The 20,460-nt window shown below is 38.4% G+C and overlaps 1 protein-coding gene across 8 annotated transcripts in view; it reads left to right on the forward strand.

Moving 5' to 3' along the window:
• DCHS2 (dachsous cadherin-related 2) overlaps positions 1 to 20,460 on the forward strand; it is a gene marked incomplete at its 5' end in the record, with an annotated part of 107,218 nt that overhangs the window by 39,941 nt on the left and 46,817 nt on the right. For all 8 annotated transcript variants that reach the window (XM_083835067.1, XM_083835068.1, XM_083835069.1 and 5 more), the window contains 2 exons: positions 499 to 690; positions 10,702 to 10,933. In XM_083835067.1, coding sequence (XP_083691193.1) covers positions 499 to 690; positions 10,702 to 10,933 — 424 coding nt within the window. The remainder of the gene's footprint in view (positions 1 to 498; positions 691 to 10,701; positions 10,934 to 20,460) is intronic.

Raw genomic sequence — 20,460 nt, forward strand, 5'->3', positions numbered from 1 at the left:
AGCCCTCAATTAAATTAAGGATTTTAATTAAGCTCTGGGAAATCTTTCAGACAACACATTCAGTAAGAATGTCCTGCATCACTTCTCTGATGCATATGTAATATTCATGATAATTCATACAGGAACTGTATGAATTACCTCTGCTGATTAAGATCCTCTCCCTTCCTTTTTTTTAACGTGTGGCCTAGTGACATGGCTTAGTGTGCATGTCTTTTCTAGTTATAGGATGTTAATTTGATTGAGATGATTATTGACAAATAAACAAGTATGTTACAGACAAGGTCTAATCGATCTTCCATGCTTGTTTCAATAATTATGCTGTCAGCATCTGAGTTTTCATCATTTTACACAATGCAAACAGATAGCTTAGGGCATGTTTGTATTCATAGGGCATCATGTGTATGCATGTTTGCTTTCAAAACACAGGCATTTTTAAAACAAAGTATCTGATTTTTGAGTAATAGTTTCACTGCCTTCATTTTTCCTGTTTCCCTGCAGGTCAAGGCAACAGATGCTGATGCTGACCAGTTTGGTGAAATTGAATATTTTCTTTATGATGGATTCCATTATTATGAAAAATCCAAAGCCTTCCAGATTGATCCCCGTACTGGTCAAATCTGTGTGTCTCAAGATATTGACAGAGAAGGAGATCCAACTACTTATGATCTCTTAGTAAAAGCTACGGATGGGGTAAGTTTTGCCCTGCTGTAATGCAAGGTTTGTGACTATATTAGCAAATTTGGATGTGCTGCGTGTGTACCCTTAAAGGGAAATGGAGTATGTGAAAATTGCATGACTTCTGAATAAATTTTCTTGCCCCTGCAGAGGACAGAATGATACTTCCACAAAACTTAAATTTTGACCTGAACTGATAAAGGTTCACTGTAAAATCCAGAGTCACTCCTAAAAACGTTTCTAGGACACATTAGTCCCTGTTGATTTTCTTTCTCCTTTCAGGAATGGTGGACTCCAACTGGAGTGCATTAGCAGCATTAAGTGCTATCATGGAGTATATCCTTCATTTAGTTTTAGCTTAGCTTGTATGCTTTGAGGCCAGTGCAAACTGAAGCAGGGTAAAGGAGGAGTCAGAGTAGTGAAAACAACAAAGAATGTTATGAAGAACAGTCCATTTCTTCGGACAGGCCAATGGACTGAAAATACAGAAGAGTTTTGCTTGTCAAACCCAGATGTACATTGGGGTAAAACTGCCTAAAGCTGTAAAGAGTTGTTTTTTTTAGATTGTCTTCCTTTGAAATATACTGTGGAGATGTTTGTTCACATCACACATCATGCTGTTCAGGGGTGGACACTTGTTCTATAGGGTGATGTAACAGAAGATTTTGGTAAAGTGGCTTCTCAAAAAGAAGGGAAAAATAACTCATAGTTTCATTTAGTGATGATCACAAAACCATCTGAAGGCTGTTTGCAACAAGGTGGCCAGAAGGGAGACCATTCACTACTTTTCTTACTTTCTTTAGCAGTGAACTGTGAGAAGACTGAAGAGAGAGGTTACTGGCTGTTTGCAAATTTTACATTTAACATAAAGGCACTGTTTTAAACTGAGGGATTCATGTTATTCAGGTCACGTTTTACAGTACAAGTTGAGCTGAAAAACATCAAAAATAAATTATTTGTCTATAAAGTTTTTATTTTGTACTTTAGATATTATGCTTGCATTTAAAGTAGTCCTAAGCTATCTAGTATACGCTTTTTGAAAAAGCTGTTTTTCTAGAAGTTTTCCATAAAACATGTGCTTTTCATTATAATTCTCCAAATTTCTTCAGTGTACTGTAATTTCTGTATTCATGAGTAGATGGACTTAACTAGCTGCAGTTGATGCTTGATGCTATTTGTTGCATTTGGATGACGTAGTGGTCAAGGGTATATTATATTTGTATGCTGTCCAATTTGGATATATGTGTATAACTAATGCACCTGTATTTTTCTTTAACTGTGACTAATCAGTGTTTATTTCAGAGGCTACAGAAGCATTCTTTTACATTAACATTGCCTTTTGCAATGTTTTTTCTATAGTTTTCTTTATGAGGAGAAATAGCATAATATCATCTTTTGTTTGTTTCCTGACATACAACTCTATCTTATAGGTTATTTCTTAAATTAAGTCTTTTTTTTGGGGCGATGTTTGAAACTTCCCCAGCAGAAGTCTGGCCATTTCGGAGATTCTCTGGGATGTAATTTCTGTCTTCAAAATTTCTTTCTAGGCAAAATTTCATAGTGTACACCTAAGTGCAGGTGTCAAAAAGACGAAGAATAAAGCAGTCAATAATACAATATATAACACGAGAAAGCTACTTTGCAATAGTTCATAGCTTCATTTTTCTACTACATCCAGTGCTGATTTTGTGCAGGGCCTCACATGTTTTGGATCTGTATAAAGAACGTGTACAAATACTTGGAATAACAGAATTATTCCTATTCACCAAGGCTATGTGAGAGCTGAACAACAGCACTGAAATTCTGACACATTTCTCACATACGCTTTTTGGCCTGGTCCAGAAGGTTAGCTTGAAAATGTAAAATAAAATAGGTTTACGTGAAAAAGGTAGATCCATTTTTTTGTTAAATTGTTGCTCTGATGATACACTTCACGTCAAAAGTTATAGGAAAATGGGCAATGCATTGAAACTATAGTTTGTTTCATTTTTAAGATAGGTCTGTGATTTATTTCCATTTAGGGACCTTGTGTGTTCAGTAATGGAGAGGACTCAATTTTTGATTGCCTTGTCTGTGACAGACAAGACTTGATCTTTTTACTGGAACCCAGCACTTTACAGCTTCCATTGATTGCACTTCAAAAAATTAGGTCATCTGACACCTCAATACTAAAGCACCAAAAATCAATATTTGCCTTTCAAAATTTCCAGTATGCCTGAAAAAATGCTGAGCCACCAGCTGCCTCTACAGCAGAACTATAGTGGGTTATTTTATCTCCCGGCACTCTGCTGCTGTTTGTGATGGATTAAATGTGTTAGGTGTGCAGTTCAAGGTGGAGGCTGTGATCAGGGGAGAAACGTATACAGAGAAGTTGAGGGAAGAGTGAAGGGTCACTATTGACGAAGGGGAGGGAAGAGAGATGAAGAGGAGAGAAAATAACAAAGTTAATTAGAAATGAGGAGAAAAAGTGTTTTCCAGGTGGTGCTCAGCTAATCTTACAGTAGGGCTATCAGTTTCTTCCACCTGTTCAGGCCTGCTCCATTACATGGTTTTGGATCTTGTTGGTCTTGTCTTTTATGCCCTATTTAGAAGCAGTAATGGGAGAACTGAAATGGCACACAAGAGCCCATGGACAGGAAGGCACAGAGCAGATTCTGTTAAACTGGTGTTAAATAAACATCCTGTGAGAGCATGTGGGAGCCATCGTGCTGACTTAAATGGGGTCATAGTGTTAGCTTTATCAGCTAACAGCACTGATTTGGGTTCCAAAGTCTCTTACTTCACATGTGTATCTGGTCCTCCTCCTTGAAATGATTTTTATATGGGAAGAAATCATGTAGCTAGCTTATAGAAAAGTTTGCGCTGTATCCCATGGCATCTGCATTTAGCCCTACTTTTGGGTCTTTGTACATGGATTGTGGCAGATCAACATCTTGCTCCCATAGCAAGGGTCACACTCTTGTCACTTGCACACCAGCTCTGCCTGGAATTACCCCAGTTAGTTCTGGCTGTAAACAGCTGTGTTTTGCAATTGTGACAGATCAGGGTTTCAGTAGACATTTTAGGAGTCTTTGAACTTCTAGTCAGATAATTTCCTGTATTGATACTAAAATTGCAATGTTTTTCTTTAAAATAAAATCAGATGAAGGCATTTTGTTTTGGGAAACTTCACAAACAATTGAGAGATTTAGATCAAACTTACTGTGAAATCAAGCCTTACAAAAGGAAAATATGGAAAACCAAGATTTCTAGCAAGTGTTTTCAAATGTATAGGGAACAAAGTTACTACTCTTTCCCATCTGAATGTGTGGAAGTTAGATCCGATAAAGTTTTACTGCTTATGTTTTTTGTTTGTTTTTGAAACATGACTGAAATGGGTACTACAGTGTGTTTTCCTGATTGCCCAAGGGTGTCCAAACAGTTACATATGCAAGTTTATGCTTCCATTACTCCTTTTAAGTGATTCTTAGTCCTAAAATGAATTCATTTTCATACAGGAAAGCTTATTTTTTACAGCACACATTTTTGCTGCTGTATGGTGGCAAACTTTATTGCTATGTATCATGCATATTTCAATCCTATTGTTTATTTGCATTTTTATGCCTGTCATCTTTCTTTTTCTTTCAACAATAGTAATGCTTGCACCTGTTTAGAAATAAAAAGCAAAACAAAAACAAAACCTGTTATGGTCCATGGAAATTTAATTGGAATAATGCTAGTTTAAATTCTATCTACTGGCACCTATACCATCTGTTTAGAGACAGTAGTTGTCTGGTTTTCAAAGCCAAAATCTTCAAGTTGCACAATTTTGGGGTTGGTGCACAATGAGAGGCCTTCAGGAGTGCGTCCAGCTTCAACTCTCTGAAGACCTGGTCCATGCAGTTTTCCCCAAAAAATGGGGAAGGCCTGATGACCTGTGCTTGCACAGGCTGCTCTCAGGGATTGTCCAGCTCCAGCAACAAACACCTCTCTAGATAACACAGTGCACATACCAGTCTACCACTTCTCTTCATCAGCATGGCAAGAGGTTTCAAAAACTGCAGAGGACAGGCAGGATGTTGTGCTTCTCTGGCCCTCACACCGTAAGGGATGCCACACCACATCCTCGCAGTGGTGGGATTGTATGCATCATTATGGGCTTGAGCGTGTCTAATCCCAGCTGGATCCATGTGGCTTCTGTGAAGCCTCTCCATAATACTGTAAGTTTGTGTTAGAAGCACATGCTTGGCTACAGTGGAGTCCAGGAGAAATCTGTATGCCACGCTGAGAGTTCAGATGATGGAAATACCCCCAAACCCATTTTTTTCTTTTTAAAAGGTGGACTACTTTTATTTTTGCCCTTTCCAGGTGAGGTTCTTGAGAGCTTTGATAAGACAGCCCTTCATTAGGATTTGACAGCTGTCGCTGAATGGTGGTGGTGGGCTTGTTTGAAAGTCTGTGCCACGGTGACTTCTCATCTTGCTTGTTTTCCTCAGGTCTGGATCCATTAGGTTCTGTTTTCAGCATACTCCAGGTTTGACTGGCATGTAGTGCTGTGGGTACCATATGAAGCCCTACTTTCTTTCATACCCTATAGCTGTGGTTTTTTTTTTAAGCCTTTTCCGGGGGCTTTTTGGATGAGAAGAGAAAGGTGTGATGGATGGTTTTTGTATTTGTTAGGCCTTTTTTGGTTGGAGTTTTCTTTTTATCCTGGACTACAGGATAAATCTTTTATCCTAACTTGTTGGCCCAAGAAAGCTCTCTGCCTGCTAAAGTCACCCTTTGGCATGTACATGCTTAGTGTGTCCATGCATCTCTTCCCCTGCCCACCTGTTCAGCCTTTGCCCGGACTAAGATCTGTTGACTTTAGGCCATATTTTCCTCCAAGGGGAAGGGATACCATGTCGTAGGATAAACTCATGGAAATAATTTCTGCCAGGCAATGGTGGAAGTGAGCCAAAGATCACTGGTTCTGCCTTGGCTCTGGAGTGTGGGTGAGTGCCCTGCAGCCCTCGGGAAGCCTTGACTACTTAATCTGGGATTCAGTGGGGAAGGATGCTATCCCATGTTCTCATCATCTAGTCTGGGCTCCTTCTTCCCTGTCCTCCTGCTGCAGGCTGCTGGCAGACAATGACACAGTAACAAAGAGCTCCTTTAGTACGTGGGTTACAGGGTATGTCCACTACTGGGGGTCAGAGGGAGCAAAGCAGCCTGCATATGGCATGTTGAACCTTTTGCAGAGATAAAGTAGCAGCTGAAAAACTGAAGACCTAGAATGCTATATAGAAGAAACAAGAATACTTCTTTTCATCTGTGGTTATTTAGTATTAAGTTAAGACTTAATTGGTAGCTTTTCTAGGTTTTTATCTTTGAGTCATTAGTCTTTTTATTCTTTTCTGAAAAACTGCTTTTGAATAGATCAGATGTCTTTTGGATGCTGAAAACTACTTCAAAATCAGATGTCCTTGTAGTAACTAAGACTTTTAAGTACAGTTTTTTAAAGTAGATCATTAGTCACATCTATTTGCATATACAAGTGCATCTGCTAAATGTGAAGGTATGGTTTCATAGAGCATTATGATCACATCTGTGTGCTGCATACTCAAGATGGTTACTGAATTTACTCAGGATTGTGTGGCCTTACACTGGGTGTTGTCACTTGCTCCTTGTTATGAAGCAGTTTTTCAAAACTCAGCTGAAATACACTTAAGAATGCTTGCATAGGCAAAGTGCACGTACTTGAAAAAGTAAGAACAGGAAAAAATTGAGCTTTATGTATTGTGCATTAACTGACCTTGCTGTCACAGAATACATGGTTAAAGCTGCCTTGCAGTACTACACAGTACTACAGTATTGTGCCTGGGTTCCTGCCGAACCACGCATTTTGTAAGTAATTGTATATGAAGTCTTTGAGTTCTGTTGTTCACCACAGGAGCTTTGACATACTGAGAGACAAGTAGGTAAACAGCTCACCTGAACAGTAAGAGTATTTAAGATGTTTTCCTTTAATAAAAATAAAAAACCTACTAAAAAAATAAAGCTGGCATAATTTTCAATTTGTCATGAGATTCTAAGTGAAAGATTCTTCATGGAAAGAAGAGATCAGGTTTAGGTGTCAGGGCTGAAGTACAGCAGTACTTTAAATTCCAGCCTGCCCCCTTCCCCTCCCCCCCCCCCCCCCGAAGAAGTGTATCTTGTCTTTCAAATTCATTTACAGCAGATCATGAAATTGCCTACCAACACAGAGTATGCCATTACTAACTTTTATGTTACAGCTCACTTTTATAGAGGTACATGAACAACAGTTCATTAAACACTTCAACTAGGCCAGTTACGTAGGCTGGTATTTATTTAGGTTCTGAAGAACTTCCAATGATACTGAAGCCTCGATGGCTCTTCTGCTGTCTTTGAGTATAAAGAAATATTTTGCTCTTCATCCTTTTTTTGGTAAATACACTACTTGTCCAATTTTCTTTGTATTTTACACTGAAGCAATTAATGTAGAGATAAGCACTCAGCACTCACAGGCAAAGCTTCTAAAGAAGTTAAAGCTTTTGAGATAATTGGTAGTGCATCTCCATTTTGACAGGATGGTGACTTGAAGATTACATACTATCTTCTAGGTTTAATAAAGAAAAGAAAACGTTTTCATGTCAGATCCTGTCAGATATCACAGTTCAGTTGGGATCATGAATTTGACAGCACCCTTCATTGATCAAAAAGGTTGGAGACTGTAGTGGAAGTCTTGACAGATTCTTAAAAAATTTTATAATGTCAAGACAAAATAGTTATTCAAAACAGCACTGCTTTTACTACTTGTTAATCTAGAGTATCTCTCCTGCCACAGGCAATGAATTTTTTAAAGACAATTAAGAGGGGTACTAAAAGCTTTATATTTTCTTACAAGTTTGGTCCTGTCAAAGAAAAGAAAATATATCTCATGGTTATTTTGACTTGGTAGCTTTGCATGTCCTATTCTTCAAAAATCACAGGATTCTTACACAAGCCTACATAATTGTTAGTTTTTGTCACATCAAAACAGTTAAAATATCTGAACGTTTGAGAAACAGGATTTCAAAATGAACAACTGTGGCTTTTTGTTGCTTGTAATATGTTTTGACAAATGTAGTTTTCTGTCAACAACAGACTCGTTTAAATCAACCTTCATGTTTTGGAAGATCAGCTTTGTGCTTGCTTCTGAGTAGATGAAGTACATCCATGTGGTTAGAAATAGAAGCAGTTTGTTCCTTCTCACTTGGGATCCTTCTCACTTGGGATGTTACTTAAAGATTTTCATAGCCAGAGCAAGAACTGGGCCATAACCAAGTTAATATTGCTCTTGACTCATGTGAGGGAATACGCTGCTTCAGGAAAAGTAGGGTCTGCCTCCATCATAAGATTCGGTCTGTCTTCTGAGAGATTAAGTAGTTAGTAGATCTCCAACTTGCTTCTCCCATATCGCCAGACTGACTCTATTTCCAAAGATTTTAGTCTTTACATAACACCATAGGATAAATATAAATCCTCTGGAGAGGGTTTTGGTTTTTCATGTCTGTTTAGCAATAATGAGACTTGCAAGAAGCAGCTAAACACATTATCATGAGCTTTCTTGCAGTTTGGTTTCATGCTGCTCTAACCTTGCCTCTTTTTAGATGTTTTATATTCTTGACCTAATTTCTTCCTTGGCACACTCATTTTCCTTAAAAACATTGTTTCTAATTCCTGTCCTAAAATATCTGAAACCACTACCTGAAAGCTGTGGAGCTGCAGCCCCAGGGCATCTTCTGAGAGTGGGCTTCAACAGAGTACATAGGTTTTAGTTCCTGTGCAGTGATTTCCTTCTCAGGGAAATCAAGACCTTGGGGAAATGCTCGCACTGCAGCAGGGTTGGGGTGCGGGCAGTGAGCCCAATAGGTACGCACATCTACCCTTCCCCATATCAGTGCCGTGATTCGCATCTGTTTTGGCAGTCTGAAGTACAGTGCCCTGCCCTGCCCTCGTCCCCAGGTGCTGGTTGACTGCTCTATGGCTCATTGTGGCCTTGCTTTCCTCAGAAGAAAACCCAAGCATGCTGCAAGGAGGATGGGGGCCAGATCTCCTAGTTTCCAGGTGAAATAGAGGCACTGTGATCCACAATGCACTCTTAAACAACAGTCTTAATTTTCTGCATACTTGAGCTTTTATGGCACTGTCACTTCCACCCAACAGGGATACTACTGCTACACAAAGCAAAACAAAAATTCTGATGGAAAGCTGGGGAGAACACTGATAATATTTTCTCCACAAAATTAATTCTCATCTTGTGTGAGTAATAAACTCGAAAATAATTTCAGAGACATTCTTACACTGCAAGAAAAAATAATATCGAGTCTAAATCATTTGATACTGTTAAACCCAACCTTCATGAAAGTAAGCGAGACATAGGATTAGATGTGTTTTGTATCTCTACAAGCTATGTTGCATATCACCAGTACTGCAATTGCAAAATGAAGTTTAGACATGCTCAGCATAGCTTGTCATTTGTATGTGCCAGCATCCCATCTGTCTCAGCAGTTTCTGTAAGTGACTAATTGTTCCCAACACTGTGCTCCCAGGGTCCTTCCTCCAGCTGTGCCTTGATGTAGTGTGTATGGTGTGTGCAAGGTACGCATGCATGTGATGGTTTGTGCCTACGTTATACACATCACTGCCACAGAATTTGCTGTGAGTTTTTTTTTTATATTTTTTTAAGAAAACACTACCTAAATATAACCCCTCCTCACAACTGATCTGCAGGGGCTATGTGGCTATGAGAGACAAATTGCCATTTGTTTCACTCCAGGGCCCTGTGGGGTCAATGCTTCAGCACCCACAGAATTATCTCTTCCAGATTGCCACAAAACTGTTTTGCCATGGCAAATTATGATTTCACTGCAGTGTAATGTGATAAGCCAGCTTGCAGTTGCTCCTTGCTTCTCTGATTTCGCTGTAGAGCTAAAGGTGGCTTTCTGGCTGCTCAGGTGGTATTTAGGGGAGGTCTTAGTGGGTGCCTGTAGCAGAGGCTTCAACCCAGGTGAGAACAGCCTAGCAGCCAGGCCTGGGATGGCAAAGGGGGGCATTTACTGAAGCCATGCACGCTGCCTGGCTCTTTTCCCAGCTATTAGCATAGGGGAAAGAAACATGATCTGAGAAGTTGAGCCAAGCCCCCTGGAAAGCATGGTCAGACCTCTTCCCCCTCAAAATCACAAGCGTGCTTGAAATAAAACTATGTAAGCAGTTATGAATTTGACATGAAAAAATCTTTTCAGCTATGTGCTTCAGTGGAATTTGGTTTTGTTCTGTCTGTGTACGTGAAGTGGGGATATGTAGACATATATATATATACACACGTGCATGTACTATATAATTTGTATATGGATGCAATTTACATGCATATATACTTACATATTTATATACAGTGTGGGTGTATATAAGTACACGTAAGTATGCTGCAGAGCTGCTTAAACCTGCCAGGGTGGTAAATTGAGAATGGATCTTACGTGCAGCAGCCTGGCAGGTAGGCTTCTAGCTGTCCTGCAGTGGTCTGCTCTCAGCCTGTGTTCCTAATCAGTGTTGAAAAACTATTGTATTCACTGTTAAAATGGTCACGCTTTTAAATCTGAAAAATGCATAGACAGAAAAAAGTTACTAAGCCCTGACTTTTATCTGTGAAAGAGTAAGCGGCATGTAGGTGATTAACGTAAACATGTGCGAAGTCAGACTAGCAGGAATTGATGTGTGTAGTGCTTGTTGGCATTAACAAAAGTAGTTTTGTGTTCAGGCTTCGCAGTCACAAGAATTTGAACTTTGTGTATTCTGTTAGCGAGCACACTGGAGCTGTTCTCAGTGTGTAGCTGGCCTGAACTCAGTATTTTGGGATACTTACTGTACATACCTTAAATTCTTCTTGATAGACAGTTTCATTGCTCAGTTGTGTTGCAGTGTGTTCTTTAATGATGTGCTGAAGCTAGATTCATATCATTCTATTGTATGCATTTATAATTATTTTTTTTCTGATTTATCCAACAGGGTGGGCTGAGTGCCCAAGCTTTTGTTCGTATAGAGATAGAAGATATTAACGATAATCAACCAGTTTTTGAACAAGCCACCTATGTGACAAGCATCAGCAGTCACGCACAGCCAGGAACAGAGATCGTCAGTGTTGTTGCCACGGACAGAGATTCGGGAATATATGGAGTAGTCACATATGAACTGGTCCCAGGAGAATCTTCTTCTCTTGTCACAGTAGATGCTACTACAGGTACTATGTGTGTTTCAGAAAGGCTATAATTATACATGTGTCTCTTCCTTGAGGATGTGTTATGTGATTTCCTACCCCCCCACCTGGAGTCATGTCATAAAGCTGAAACTTAAATTCTGCTGAAAAGTAATTTAGAGGAGGACGGAGGATTTAGGTTTAACATGAAGCCTTTGTATTCACTGGAATAAACAGGAAAAAGGGAAACAGTACACGTCAGTACAATACAGGGCAAGCAATTGTGTCACTTCACCAGTGTTTCAGACAAATACATTCATCGCTCTAAGGAATAAATAAAATAGTTACTTTATACAATAATATCTGAATTCCTCTTTTTTTTAAAGTTTACTCTTGAAGAGCATGCTTCTTTCATTTCATCTGTTTCCTAATCTTTCCCTACGTTGTGCTAGAGTGCATCTCCTGTTCTGCTCACAGTCTGCCATACCCAGCTGCCTCCCTGTTTGATTCAGTGATTAGCTTCAGGAGTGTGTCTTCTGCTTTTTATTTCTGGCAGTGAACCTTCCCCCTTCTGATTTCTGGCGGGAGGTTCAATGAAGGTGTGATGAAGAAGGCAAGAAAACAATTTTGGCAAAAGCAAATCTGGATGATTTTTTTTTTCTAAGGGAGCTTGAATCTGGCAGATTGAATTGCTCTTCCCGTGTCCACAAAGCAGCCTGTATAGTCTGCTTTCTAATCTTAAAATAATTATCAATGTCAGCTAGAAGGAACGTGAACCATGTATCCACAAATGTCCGTGGTACCTTTCAGAGAGTGAAAGCTAAGCTTCAGCTGCCACTTAACTTGAGAGCTAGCCCTTGCATACTGCAATGACTGTGTTCTCATCAAAAGTTTTGCTTCCTGATGGTCTTGGCACAGTGGATTATTTTACATTCCTAAAAGAATTTTTGGGGCTGTGTGTATTGTATGCATATATAAGCTGTTTGGCATGTGAACCGCTATGAGTCTCTATTCTTTCAAAATTATGCCTGTTTTCACTTTCTTGTACAGTTCCCCAAATATTCTGTTGAACAGAAGAGCCTAATCTTCTTAGGAAGTTGGCCTGGTTGTCTTGGCTATTTCATAATTTACTTTAACTGTGGACTTCAACTGCCTTTCAAATCAGATCCTCTAGGGCATAACTGTTGCCAAAAATATATAGGTCAATCAATAATTAGGGAGCTGGATCTCCACAGGCATTTAACTGGTCGTTTTAAAACTGCACAGGTAGGCTGGTCGGAGAGACCTTGTGGATTGTGCTGGAAGAATTGGCTGTGCAGCAGCCCTTTCTTCTGAAAGGGTTCTTCCTCAGATTGTGACCTTTTGGCCCTTTTTTTCCTAGTTTTGGCACTTTACATAGGAAAAATGTCATCCTTAATCATGGAGAACATATAAGATAACGTTATCTCGCAGATCTATCGTAGTGTTTTATTAAAGGCAGACCAAATTCATGATGAAGTAGCTTAAGGTTGTTATTACTGACATCTCGTGATGAGAAAAGCATTTAGGTTAGAGACGCTATTCCCAACATTGTAGTGCTTGGAATCTGATTGCACTTAATCAGATCTCCTGAGTAATTCAAGAGGTCAGGCTGTGTTTTGTTTTCACTTATTAATATTAATGGTGTGGGGGGTGTTTTGTTATTTTTTTTTTTCCTGAAGAATATGTTTTCTGTATTTATATTCCTTGTGCACTCACAACCGTGCTTAGGATTAATCGCTAGCAAGTAGAATTATTTTTAGACTGGCAATGTTTAAACAAAATAAGGATAAAAATTGCCAAGTTGCTACTCAGAAATTGTGCAATCTTTGTGGATTAAATACCTTTGAAATCTGTTCAGTATTCAGAGGAAAGTGAAAAAGTGGCTTACTGTTACTGCGCAGAGATTTGAGCTCTTCATTCCTCCTCACCTCTTGTTAGGACAGTTATTTTTCCCTGTTTTCATCTTGCTAAGGCTGTCTGCGTGCACTCATAGGTCCTAGTTTAGATATGTCTCTCTGAAGGTTACGTGTGGAACTTCATCTAGTTACACAGACTGCATTTTGTGAACAGAGGGTGATAGACAAATATGGTTAGAACAGAAGTTCTCAGGAGATTAATCACCAAACCCATAGGACAAACGTGATATTACTGCAGTTTTGATATTAGGGTTTCTGATCTTTCTTGTGGACTTGAAATCTGTCACTGATCTGTTTTGCATTTTTTTCAGTTTGCAATGATGCAAATTGGTTTTTTTGTGTGTGTGTTTTTCACTATTAGAGGACCCAAAAGGAGATGTGTAGTGTTACAGGTATAAGAGGGCAGAGATATATTCAGTAATATGAGATGTAAATTAATTATTAGCTTAACAGTTTGTCAAAGTACACCATGGTACGTGAAAATAATTGCAGGATGGTGCTGTTCTCCACAGCATAGGTAATGGCATCTAGGTTGTGCATTTGAAAAACTCATCTCGTTTTAGTGTTCTTCAGGGATGTTTTTGGTGTGCTGCACTTAGAATACTCACTAAAGATGCACTTTTTTCCCAACTCCCTTTTCATTTTTAGGAGAAATGGGCAAAGTAATAAAAACCGTAGCTGGAATTCTTCACTTTTATGGCTTGCTTCTGGTGGTTGCTTTGTTGAAGCAATTATATGGGTGTAACAAGAAAGCCATTAGCTTTGCATAGTGCACTGTGGTCACAATACAGGTATCATACCAGCTGGTAAAACACTGACTGGACGTAATATATCAATGGTGCTTTTGATACATACAGTTCACGAGGTCGAGCTACATCCAAGCTGCTTGAAGGGGTTCCATCCTTGGTTTCAAGCACTGTGACGTGTGGGTTTCGTGTATTGATAAATTCAATGGGAACGGGAAAGAAGAGCCTTCCACTGGCCAAGAGATACTCATTTAAAAGGTTCTTTGAATTCTAAACAAGTCTTTATTAGTGGCACTTGTTTGCTATTTTAGCTTTTATTTTCTCTATTTATTGTTTGGGATACACTCTTACAATCTTGTAAATAACACTTTTTCTCAAAGGAAAATGCAATAAAAATTGAAATGAAGTATTTTTCACTTGATTGATGATAGACTGTCCACAGGAAAAAAAAACACTCTAAGAATTGTTTAACTAGAAAAATGTATGGATAGGGAACTGTAAACTGGTTCTTTTGCTAGTTCATGACTGTTATTATCATTTGATTCTAGTGTTGGTGTAAACAACATCTTGGCTTTATTATGTTTCCTTTTGTAGATATCTGATCTATGCATGATCTATGAACAGCTCTCGTGAACTGATTAGAAAAGAGCAAGCTGAAGAGCTCTTCTGGCTAAGAAACTGTCTGGACTATGCTTGTTTATTTTCCCTATTGTTACCTAACAACCTATCTGAAAGTGTATTTATAGTTATGGCTGAGCAGGTAATTAAAAACGTAAGTCACAGGGTACAATCAGAAGTGTGGCAGAAAACCTATGCAGTGCTTAACTTTAAGACTTTGGGATTAACAGTTGTATTTACAACTCCCATTATGTTACAAGCATTATTATTTTCTTTCACCCAGGGGCTTAAAGTTAATTTTTCCGTGGATCTTAGTGATACCCTTCTTCAGAGCTGGATAAAAGATGGTTATCATCTCATTGCAATCCTGGTTCAGGGAAGCTGTTTCAGATCAACAAAATTAATAATAGTCTTTGAAAATTATTTTGGGCCAGTGTGAATTCAGCATGGCAGTCTTCAGATAAGCAGCCTGTTCGTATTTGAAGAACAAATCCCATAGCTGGTTGTTGTATATGGAGAAAACTTTGACGTGAAGGTGAAGTAAAAGGCAACAGCCATCAATTTATGTTCGTTTGAAGGTATTAATGATTTAAACCTAGTAAGAAAAGGATTTAGAGAAGGTAGCATTCACAGTCGACATTACAGCAATATAAGCATTTATCTTAGCTTCTCTGTTTCTTTCTTTTGACAATATAAGGCATTTAGGCTCTTGTTTCTGTGAATCCTGCCTATATTAGATGCTTAAAACAGAGGCTATGACTATCCTTCTTGTATATTACCAAGATTGTTTCCACGAGGAATTTAGAGATCTCTCCACTGACTTGAAGATACTTGGTTCAGGCCTTTGTCATGATACCTTCTGTTACTTACTTATGCTAATAAATCTGTACTGAGTACAACAGACCAGCCTTTTTACAAGCTGGTCAGTAGTTTAGTGTTAAAAATTCTCATCTTAAAGTACAGTTTCTACAAAAGAACTATTCTTTTGAGGAAATTTTAACTTGCTAAAAAAAACATAATTAATTTCCTTTAAGATGCATTCTGATTTCTTTTTAACTGAATAGCATAGGGCATCACGCGACTAAAATGTCTTGGAAGAGATGTAGGGCAATCTAGGGTCTTAGTCCATTGGAGACGAATAAAGGAAGAAGGCACATGAAAAACATACAGGTTTAAGAATGTAAAAATTGCTAACTTAGCTAAAAGGCAGATTTAAGTCCAGTATCTTGTCTCCTTAATGGTGTCTGGTAATGGAAGCAAAAGGAGGGGTTAAGAATAGAACCAGTGCAGAATGTTTCTTCCACTGGTACATTTTCCTTGCTTTGGCAGCATGCAATTTAGTGCTGTACTACTTCCATTACTGTACTATGGTACCATATGTAAATGCAATTTAATGTCAAACTGAGTTAAAACAAACTTCTTGATTTGGTTCAGAGCACCAGAATAGATTAATTCCAGTTAAGAATGTTTACAAGTTTTGTTTTACTGAAGAAAATGGAAATGCTATTTTCTGACAATTGCATTTTGGGAGATTTTCATTGCATTAAAATGCCTTGTTTGATTTTTATTACACTACAGGTTGAAAATAAAAGTTAAAATACTAAAATTTCTTTTGGAGGGAAAAAATATCAAATTTTGCTCAACTCCGTGTATTACACAATATTTAATATATAGCAGATTGTAATATGCATTAAAAAAAAAGAAAAAGAATACATCCTTTTTAAAGAAAGCAAGGCTGTTTTTATGATGATTAATGATGTTTTCATATAGTATTGTAGGAAAATTTTTTTATTTTTAAAGTACTTCTGGCATTTTCATACAGCATATTGTACATTTGCTAAACATATGAAGAGGTTCTCAAAAATAACATTTAAAATTAGGAATGTTTTTATTTTGGAACATTTTGAGACCACATTTTTTAACTGCAGTTTTTCAATTACTGTTTTTCTGATCTTTCATATGAAATTGATACCAATGCTGTAAATTAGAGTATATCTCAGACATTGGATTAGCTCACTAGGCTTTCGACTTTGAAGAATTTTATTCATGTTAAGACACAAAGGAAAAAGTAGAAGTCTCAGCTGAATAATTTGTGGACTTTTACCGTTATCACAGAGATCTCATCTATTGAGTAATATGACATAAAGGACACCAGAAATAGTATATTATCCTTGAAGCATACAAACTTTGCTATAATAAGTATGAGAGTGCAGATTTTGGCCCTGAAAGAAAGCTCTGTGGCAGAACAGCATGAAAAAAATACATAATGCCAGCTCTTCATGTACGTAGCTCTTTTTTTGTTCTGTTATGAATAAAATTCAGTAGAATCAATCATGTACAAAGTGAAAAATACCTGCAAGCTGTGTGCCAAAAACTCAACAATGCAATAGTAGGGACATGTGTACTTGAGATTCATTGTGCACAACAGAATGCAAAGTATTTACCAAAACCAGATACTCTAGCCCACCCCCCTTTCTTGTACTTCAGTCACTGTCAGATCTCAGAAACAAGAATCCACCAGATGAGACAAAGAGCGAGCTGCTGTGGTGATGCACTGCCACAGCTCTTGGTCTGCAAGAGGCAGGTGATGTGGGCCGGTAACAGAAAAAATGGAGAAGAGGAAAAGATTATACTCAAACCTCACATTTTGGAGGAGAGAAATAATGCAAGGTTTATACAGTTAAGTTCAGGCGATCAGCGTGTTTCTTTAATAGCGATTGTATAGGTCTCAGGTACAGAACATTAAGAAACCAGTTATTGCTGGCAGTGAGCACATCATGTTCTTATTTTCTCTTCCATTTCAGTAGAACAAGGTACTGGTGGTATTGTCTTTCTAATCAGAAGCTATAGATAGAAGGGGTTTGCACTTCACTGCCTCTTTCCTGAGGCTGCCCAGTATTTAGTTTTCAGGGAGGTGGCAGTCCTGGAGCCTTGCAGTTAGTCCCTCTGGAAAAATGAAGGCTCTCCTTCATGTTCTCAGTTAACTTGAAGAAGAAAGTGCCAAGTCACACAAAGAACAAATAGGCTTGGAAAAATGCCTTCATGCTGCTAGACTGTTAAACTGAACACGGTAGGGAGTCCATATAGTACAAAATCAGTTTGTGAGGATTAAGATGAGTATCTGGAATGTTTTGTAATGCTCTTAATTTAATACAAGATCAGCAGACCTATCTTACTGGGCTTGTGTTATGCTTCAGTCAGTATCGGTGCTGGAAACGTGCATCTTTTTGCACGGTGCCTTCAAAGAAATATCTCTGGTTACCATGGCAGTGGAGATTTGTTATCAGGTTGTGCATTGAGCTGGTTTTGAATCTGCAAGCTGGCAGCTTGGTTGAGAAGGTCCTCGACTAAGATGTTTTTGGAAAACTGCAGTAAGCTGAGCAACCAAAAGTGACGTGGTGGGGGTGGTGAGGCAGTGCTGGAGCTGCGTGTGTTGCTTGGGGAAGGCTCTGCCTTTGTCTTTGAAAATGCAGCTGTTCGTTGGGCAAGAGTCCAGCCCACTTCATTGTTATATGCTTTGATTTTTTTGTTTGTTTGTTTTTAAACTCAGTTGTCATGTGGAAGTGTTACCTGTTTGCATACAAAGAGAACAAGTGTACTGTGAGTTATGTCAGTTTAAAGAAAACAAAACAATGCAGAATGAAATCTCCATGCAATAGCAAATTGGGTCTTTTCAGTTATGTGGGGCTTTATTGAGAAATTGGATTTTTTTTTTTTTCTGGTAGGGAGGAATCACTTAAACATGTGGTAGTATAAAAAAGTAGAAAAGGCGATGTCAATGTAATACTTTCTTTTTCTTTGTTCAATTTAGTTTTGGTGTCCTATGGTGAGTCATAGGAGCCTTTGTTGTACTAACATTATCACTGTACTAAGCAAAAAAAAATGGGGGGGGGGAGGGGGATGGACCTAGTCCTGTCCTGTGAGGTTTATAGCAAGTTGAAATTGTGAGAGTAATGAATAAATATGACAAGCAGTCAGTTCAGCATCTCTAGGTGTTTGGTTTTTTTTTTATTTAATATGCACTGTAGGAAATGCATTTTGAGGAGCTGAATGTTTGATTTGACAGTTTTCTGAAGAATATACAGCAAATATGCTTGTGGGAAATTTGAGTTGTTTTTTTTTAATGTTGAAATTTAACATGGGAGGAAGAAAATCAAGCAAAATGTTTTATTTGACTTAAATGACAAAAAGAAATGAAATGAAGCAATAGCTTCACAAAGTAGGTGAGGAATTGTAATCCCTCATAGTTTAGCGATTGATTGGGTCACCAGTAAGACCTACTGCAGCTCTTCAATTGCTTTGAGCACCATTGGATCCGTTAGCCTTCAGGCAGGTTTGCAGTCACCTGAATAAAGCTAGAGCCATAGGGCTTTATTTCCCTTAGTATTTCTGTAAGTGTTTCAGGCAGAGTGGAGCATCTTCCCTGTTCACATTAGCTGCAGGTACTGGTGGCTTCAGTGCAAATGCCCTGGCATTTCTTGCTAGCGGGGGGGCAGCCTGTTGCCTTTTAACTTGTTCAGAGTGCTGCTGTCTGGCTTGCAGCTGGTGGGAGCACAGTCAGCTTGCTTTGCCTGCTCTTTGTTGGGAGCCTGTTAAATGAAACACTCCGTTTAGAACCAACTTAAAAGCTCTGAATAGGTCTGATCCAGCTCGTATCTGAAACCTTTCAGATACACTCTTAGTCTTGCCTACCTTCGGGATTCTACCATCTCTCTTGAAATCAATAGGCAATTTTTCTAATAAATAATTAAAAAAAAAAAAAAGATATAACCAGTGGTCTCAAAAACTTGCCTTTGTTAAACTCAACTTCTTGAAATCATTAGAGGTGGTCTCTTTTTAAGAGCATTATGAATTTTATTTTTTTTGTGTGATCAGTGAGCACCATTTTAGGGTTGTCCCACACCTGAGAACGTTTTACAAGGGATGCTTCATAAGAATCTGCTAGAGAAGGAACACTGTCTAAAGCATTCCTGGTGCAGGGGGATGAGGCTTCTGTAAAGAACAAATATAGATATGTGACTGATAAAACTTGAGTCAGTTATTTACTACAGAAGCATTAAAATACTGAATACTTTCAAACTTGAAATAGCCCTCTTATTCACTGAAATTCCAAACAGTGTTTGTGTCACAAAGATTAAGCTTTTAAAAATAACTTCCTATAAGCTGAAGCTGTGTGTATTGATGCGAATAGACTGTAAATAACACTGTAATTCCTCATTAATTCTTCCCTTTCCCCTGACAGTTATTAAACTGGCTCTTCAAATAATGTGTTCTGCAGGGTGTTGTTATGGTTACCATCAAGAATGCAGCTTCATTTGAAATGAATAAATAAATAGCATGTTTTAAATACAGGTGAATGGCTAAAGATTGAATCTAAGTGTGATGCTAAGATTAGAGGATAGGCAGTGAGCCAGACAAATAGAAATGTCAAACACTCTTTTTCTCCCTAGAACAATGCTGTTTTTAATGTTAGTGTGAAGTCTGTGTCCCCTAACTGTATCTGCCTGTCCAAGGCGAATTTTCTAGTGCAGTTCTTTGCCATATGTGAAGAACAAAGCTGTACGTGCATGTCTGTACCAAGAAGTTAGCGTGACGGGTTGGGCAAGACATACTCCCAACAGGTCAGTGGGTCGGCTCCACCCTATATGTGGTACTGAACAGCAGGTTCAACAGCCAGCTTTGGACGTGAATTGAGGTGGTGAGCTATACATCCCTTTTTGCCATCTGCTTGCTGTCTGCATCCTAGGATATGTGCTGAAGAAATATGGCCATCATCTGCAGTTGTTAGGGCATTCAGCTTTGTGGTCTTAACATTATTGGTTGTTGTTGAACTTTATTCTTCTTCCTGCGTGCTGAAGTTGCCTTTTTTTTTTTTTTTTTTACTCCATGAACAATAAGAAAAAATAGAAGCTAATTAAATGAATACACATTTCTATGTGATCAAGACTACGTTACTGAAGTTAGTCTGTCCTGATTTATATCTTTGCCTTTTCAGTGTTTGACTAGTGAAAATTTTTTTTTTTCCTACTAATGGCTATAAATGTAGAGCTGTTTTTTGTGTTGATTACTTGAAGACCCTGTGGAAAAACAACTACATTTTCAAAGTGGTCAGCTAGAGGCTTACATGGAAATCCTATTGGAATAACCATCACTGTTTCCTCTATACGAAATATGACTTTGGTGAGTGAGCCTACTTTGCTGATCTATGCTGCTGTGATGTTAAGACTGAACATAGGGTCACGGAGAAGATCAGGAATGTATTTTAACAGAA

Source organism: Anser anser (assembly GCF_964211835.1).
Source record: "Anser anser genome assembly, chromosome: 4".
In the NCBI taxonomy this organism is placed as follows: domain Eukaryota; kingdom Metazoa; phylum Chordata; class Aves; order Anseriformes; family Anatidae; genus Anser; species Anser anser.